This window comes from Pieris napi, chromosome 13 (assembly GCF_905475465.1).
Source record: "Pieris napi chromosome 13, ilPieNapi1.2, whole genome shotgun sequence".
Lineage (NCBI taxonomy): Eukaryota > Metazoa > Arthropoda > Insecta > Lepidoptera > Pieridae > Pieris > Pieris napi.
Genome location: NC_062246.1, coordinates 1,507,015 through 1,513,559, shown reverse-complemented (window position 1 = coordinate 1,513,559; position 6,545 = coordinate 1,507,015). Strand labels below are relative to the sequence as shown.

The window sequence follows — 6,545 nt, the reverse complement described above, 5'->3', positions numbered from 1 at the left end:
ATCTTTTCCATTTTTATTTGACAAAAAAAATTAATTCACTTTTTCTTAGTTCCACTTTCCTTATAATACATTGTAATTATGATGTAATTAATCTATCTATAGTTATATGTATATTCTATATTTTACAAAAAATATTTACATTCTTCCCGTAAAGACCCAACTGAAACCAATTCAGTTATTTCAACTAAAATTTACTAAATATTTAACTTTTTGTTTAAATACTAATAAAATAAATGAATTGATTTTAGTATAAAAGAAAAAGTACATTATTATCGGTTCTCAACAATTTTTGTGCGAAAACAGTGTCTATGGGCAACATTTGCACTCGTAAGCATGAGCTCAAGACTAGATTGTAGTTTGACATATTATGTTTTAAATATAATACTTATGTAAAAGCGTCTAAAGCTCTTGGCTGAGTCGAGACTTAGCGCTAAGTATGTCTCCCGTTTGTCAAAATACATAACGTTTTAGTCATAGTACGCACTAAGTCATCGAAACTAAATCTAATTGCACTGTTTTAACTGATATACTGGTCATTTCTATTTATAAATTAAAAAAAATGCTTTTCTTGATTAAAGTACACACAAATAATACAAAAAGTCAGTAATTTTTAATAAAAATTGACCTAGCTCAGCTTTAAGTTGCTATCAACAGCAACACTGACTTTTAGTAGGCCCATATCTATTAACTTGCTGTCAACAGCGACACTGACATTCAGTGGGCCTATATATTTTCTATCTTTTAACTTACTGTCAATAGCGACACTGACATTCAGTGGGCCTATATATTTTCTATCTTTTAAGTTGCTGTCAACAGCAATACTGACTTAGTAGGCCCATATCTTTCCTGTATTTTAACTTACTGTCAATAGCGACACTGACATTCAGTGGGCAAATAAATATTTTTTTCCTTCTTTCACAGTAAACACAATTTAACTTTTAGACATTTGTTAAAACAGCGTAATAGAATTTAGTTACAAGTTGCCCAAATAAACTGTAGTTCAGATAATTTTACAAGAAATAGCTTAAAATTATATCACAACAGAATGGTTTATTTTTCTGTTTCACTAATAAATAAGTCGTGTACTAAAACGATAACAGAGCCCCATTTTAATTGTCTAGCCATTCCAAGGGCGAAATTGGGGCCTTCACCCACTATACCAAATATAAAACAATTGTACCATGCAGATGTAAGTTTTTTTTAAAGAAGTCATAGTTTAAAAGTTCTACTGACTCGACTTGAGTTTTGACTGATGCAAACCCCAAAATCGCTTTTCCGTTTAATTTCCTTTGTATTGGCATTTCAATTTTTTTAAGAACTGGACTAATATTAGTTTAGTCTGAAGAATTTGGTCCTCTATAACTCCCAATATCGACATCAATAGTCTTGAATTAAATTGTTTCGTGTTACAGGAGGCAAACAGACAGGAGGCTCATCTAATGTTGACTCTTAACATTGCCAGAATTGGCGCTCTTTTTATGACCCTAATTGGTTCTGAAATAAAACCAACTTCGATATAGTCCGTTCAATAATAGAACCAATTTAACGGTACAATACTTTGGTACAAGTATTAAACAGAATCGCTATTGGGAGATACGGAGTGCTCCTTTGTAATCTAAATAAGATTTTTGAGAAAGCTTTCCTCTCAAAGTGTTTTGCAAGTGTTTGGCTCTGACGTTTTAGTATCTAGATGAATGTTTTAAAGCTTAAAATAGTTTTTTCAATTAAAATAAGGTTAACTTTTAAAAATACGTGTGCGTTGTCATTACGACATTTTAAAATTGAAGCGAATTTTGGTCTTCGTGAATTCTCACAACAAACTGAAATAATGCGCATGCGCAATTTCTAACGTTGCAAGGTCTGTTGCTTTTAGTACAAATTTTTAGTTTGGACAATTAAACATAGGAAACTTGTCTTTTAGGGCCTACAATTTTAATGTATTTTCCTTATTGTCCGGAAAATGAAGAATAAATTATATAGGAATTAGATTATTTTTGGTTATGTGTAAAAAGATTAATTGCATACAAAACATGATAAATAGCAGAAAATATTTCGTTCCAGAAAATAAACTTATAATTAAAAAATAAAAATACAATCCCAAGAAATATCTGGTGTTAAAACTCTTTAGTAACAGCAAAATTAAAAAAATATTTGCGGGTAATTTGAAATTTATGTAATTTTTTTTTCGAATACCTTCATTTGTTATATAATTTTATTTTATCAGTTTTACTGTAGGCCCATTATGAAAAATTGTCCATTACAAGGTACTTAGCAAGATGCAAATAAAATGGGAATTTATATTAATATGTACATTATTGCACGCCTAATAAAATAATATAAACTATACATTTAAACATTGCCTGTATAAAACGATTACAATGGCATACATAATCTGTGGCAATAAAGGTTGTTTTCCACTTTTCTCAATTTTCTTTTACCCAACGATGTTAGACCGCAGGCCAGACCCTGTTGACAAATAATTTTTTGAATTAATAATTTGATTATTATACGAATCCCCATATGTTTATTATTATTGAACAAATTACAACCAAAAATATTATTATTGAATGTGTGCCATTGTAAAAGTTTAAACTAAATTAGATTTTAATAACCATTTTCAATAACTATACAAAAATTCAGCTATATTTACAGAATAAACCCTGTAAAAATCCGTTCGGTAGACAAAGGAGGGTTTGTCGATTTTACTAATAAAAAGTTATTGAAATTGGTAATTATGTATTTGATGTGACAGTATCACACAATGCCAGTTATCACCGTTGTCATGGCAACAGTAACATACTGTTATGTGTAATGTCACACCAAGGAAAATTCGAAAATGAAGCCACTTAATAACAAGAAACTGAGCAATGGAGCGGTCGAACAGTCCAAATTGTCTATTTATTTATAAATCTTTGTCTATTTCGACGTATTCTGCGATTCTGCGAATAATTTAGCGATTCGAATTTCCTTTTTGGAATGTTTCTATATTAATTTGGATTGTCTGTCTGTTCCTCAGCTCAATAAATAGGCCTAAATAGAGCTTCAGCTGTCATAGCTTTGTTCATTTGGTCCTAGAAATTGGCTCCTCAAGCCCATCCGATGAAATAAGGCTAGGCCGTTTTCACTGTAAATAATAATTTGTTTATTATACCTATATAAAATTTGGATTTTAATTTTAAACCTGTTCGAAATTTAAACTACCTTTATTCAATAGTTATAGGTGAAAAAAATATTTTCGCCCGTTTTGGAGGCGATAGCAAGGTGAAAATTAATATTAATTAAATTAAATATTTTAAGAATACATAGACGAAAAAATTATGAATACATATTTTCAATTAGATATTCTTTATTTATATTATATTTCATATTTGTATACCTACATAAAATTAAGGTTTTTTGTAATTTAATTTACATTTTTTTTTAAATTTCTAGTGATATTTGTGTATTTAGTAAAAAGGTCGTAAACAATCTAAACATAAGGCAAGACGGTATGGTTTGGTTCGTGATCGTTTTGTGAAGCTAACTGGAAAATATAAATGTAAATATATATGTATAATGTAAATACTTACGTCAGTAATCCTGGGTTGGCTTCAGGTTGGTACCAGGAGTACTGCGGCACGTAGGGTGGATGCGGCTGCGGCGCCGCCTGATGATGCAAAGCATGTGCGTGCGCACCCTTCATGTCCCATGGACCTCCAGGCGCACCCTGTGCGATAACATTTATTATTATACCATCAGGCGGACTAAGGTTTATATCTATTGAGACTATATCTGACTGTCTATGTATATATGTTGCTTTACAAATGTAATTCGGATATCCGACTTACAGCGTTATAATGTGAGCTTTCTTTATCCTGGACTTTTCAAAACCCCACCACCATAGAAATCATATCTTTATTTATTAAAGTACAACACATCATATATACTGCATTGTGTACAGTATATGTTCCAAGCTAACTAATTTAAAATACTTTAGGTCTTGCCCTCAGATTTCTGAATCTGTTTCATGATCATTTGTAAATCTAATAGGCAAATCGGTGATCAGCCTCCAGTGCCTGACACGCAACGTCGACTTTTTGGGTCTAAGACATGTTCTTTTCCTGACGATGTTTTCCTTCACCGTTCGAGCAAATGTTAAATGCGCACATAGAAAAAAAGTCAATTGGTGCACAGCCGGGGATGGAACCTACGACTTCAGGGATAAGAGTCGCACGCTGAAGCCACTAGGCCAACACTGCTCTGAGACCTCATTAACAGCAGTCAAGTATCCTAACCAATGCTTAACCACCTGCCTTAAAATTTGATGAATATTTAAATAAATAATATTTTTAATGTGAAGGAGGCCTATGTCGGAAGACAAGCAAACATCGAGGAAGATTGAGTAGATTTCTTTTTATGTTACCGGAGGGAAACGGGCAGGAGGCACATCTGATGTTAAGTTATACCGCCGCCCATGGACACTTGCACTGCCAGAAGGCAAGCGTGATACCGGCCTTTTAAGAATTCATATTTTATTTCATAGAATTCATAAGATTATTAGGTGTAAGAACTTGGTTGTTTGAAATAAAGGCTTCATTCCTTCATAGTCAAAGTTCCGTAGCGTCGGACGTATATCTTAAAGTCTGTTGGATAATAGCTACTTGAACTTTTAGGACTAAAGTAGTTACGAGTCCCCGTCCCACATTTCTAAGTGCCCTCAAGTCTTACATTGTACATTATTCACTGTAAAACCACAAATTTTTAAATTTCATTCTATGGAACAATGGTTCTTTTGTTTAGGTGTTAAAAGCCACGTTTTCTGTCCCCTTATTAACCCTTTGAAGCGTCTAAACACATCAAAATTATCTATAACATAAGTTGGTAGATGGTGACCCCAGAGCTGGTGCTTTCCTCGCTCAACGAGTAAGTATCGCAATAAAAATGTAAATGTAAAATTAGAAGCATTTAATGTATATTTCTTTTTTGATGTTTGTAAGTACATTGTGTTACCTATATAAATAAATGATTTTCGACTTGACTTTGACTTGAATACAACGAGGAAATGTTAACATTAAAGGAACACTGCCACAGGGACCAAACATTTTTGTTTATTTATTATAATACATGTATGTATATATTCACTATTATTCATATTATTCAATCTACGAAACTTTTTCAAGCACACAAATACATAGTATTTACAATATTCTTAATAGGTTAAGTAAATTAAGTTCTAAGTAGGCTTATTAATAATAATTTAAAATAGATAAATTTAAAACAAAAATAAATAAAAATGTTTGGTCCCTGTGGCAGTGTACCTTTAACGCTGGCAGCATTTCATTTCTGTATTGCGATACTTATTCGTTGAGTAGAGGTATCTACCAGGCGCCAACTTAAATCTTTCTTTAGTCTGAACTTGAACCCCACGGCCCAAGAGTCTCTCCAAAGGGAACAAATTCGAAGTTCGAGTTAAGACTCTTATATTTGAGCCGTTGATTATTTTATAACATTTATTTTAATTAGATTTTCTTTATTTAACTATTAATAAATTGGCTAAGATAATTTACTATATTCTATACTTGTATATATAAAATTAAGTAGTTGTTTTTTTGTAATTTAATTTATTACTGTCATATTATTTGTTTGTTTCTAGTGATGTTTGTGTTAACTAACTAAAGTTTATTCTCCTTATGTCATAATTCTAGTTAAATTCATATTTTATATTGCTCAAATCCCCAACCTCAGTCCTTCGAATTTTTAGACGGTTAGAAATAACTATATGCATTATATTACCTATCAAAACGATTAAGCTCTATAACATAGTTGTATGTATATGAAGGGTGTGGTAAGGGTGAGCCATGAAGCATTTATCTAAATTAAACTCACGGTATTTATTTCATTTGGAAAAAGCTACTTTTATGATTAGAAGGTTCCACTATTTGAAGTATAGAATTAATTAAATTTTAGTTAAGTGAATTAAAAATACGATGGGTTTACTTCATCATTGTTATGCATGATTAAAGAGATGGTATGATTTTCTTTAAAAAGTCAAATCGTTAGATATACAGAGGTCTTTTGTAAGGTCAAAAATGCATTCGTAAACTTTCTCTCATCTTATATTTAATGCGTCCATGAAAAAAAATAATGTGTGCGTGTACTTTGTGTACACACGTAAGAAGTGAAACTTCTTTATGACCTTATTTTTCGAAGAATGATCTACTATATGCAACTTTACAGAAATTGGTTAAATAAAGTTAAATTAGATAAAGTTTAACAAAAGGCTTTTATTATCATAGACATGAATACAAATACAATTATTTCATTTTAACTTATTACTGTACTACTTTGTAGTACTAAGATTATTACAGAATTTTATTAATTGTAATAGAATTATTAGTATTACTATCATTGTTATCGTTATTATATATGTATTTTTGTTACTGATGGCTTCGAATCTCTTCGGATCAACCGTGGTAGGGACAAGAAAAAGATGGCGCGTAACCTGCTACAAAATTTCTCCCATACGTCGATAAAGAAGTTTCACTAAAAAAGATGGCGCGTAACGG

At 31.3% G+C, this 6,545-nt stretch overlaps 1 protein-coding gene across 4 annotated transcripts in view; it reads right to left on the bottom strand.

The window, feature by feature from the left end:
- Positions 1-913: 913 nt before the first annotated feature.
- LOC125055109 (homeotic protein distal-less) overlaps positions 914-6,545 on the bottom strand; it is a 91,961-nt gene continuing 86,329 nt past the window's right edge. For 2 of the 4 annotated variants that reach the window (XM_047657353.1, XM_047657354.1), the window contains exons 7-8: positions 3,570-3,706; positions 914-3,124 (exon numbers count right to left, since the gene is read on the bottom strand). In XM_047657353.1, coding sequence (XP_047513309.1) covers positions 3,043-3,124; positions 3,570-3,706 — 219 coding nt within the window. In that variant the 3' untranslated portion in view covers positions 914-3,042. The remainder of the gene's footprint in view (positions 3,125-3,569; positions 3,707-6,545) is intronic. The other 2 variants (XM_047657355.1, XM_047657356.1) reach the window with 1 other exon arrangement.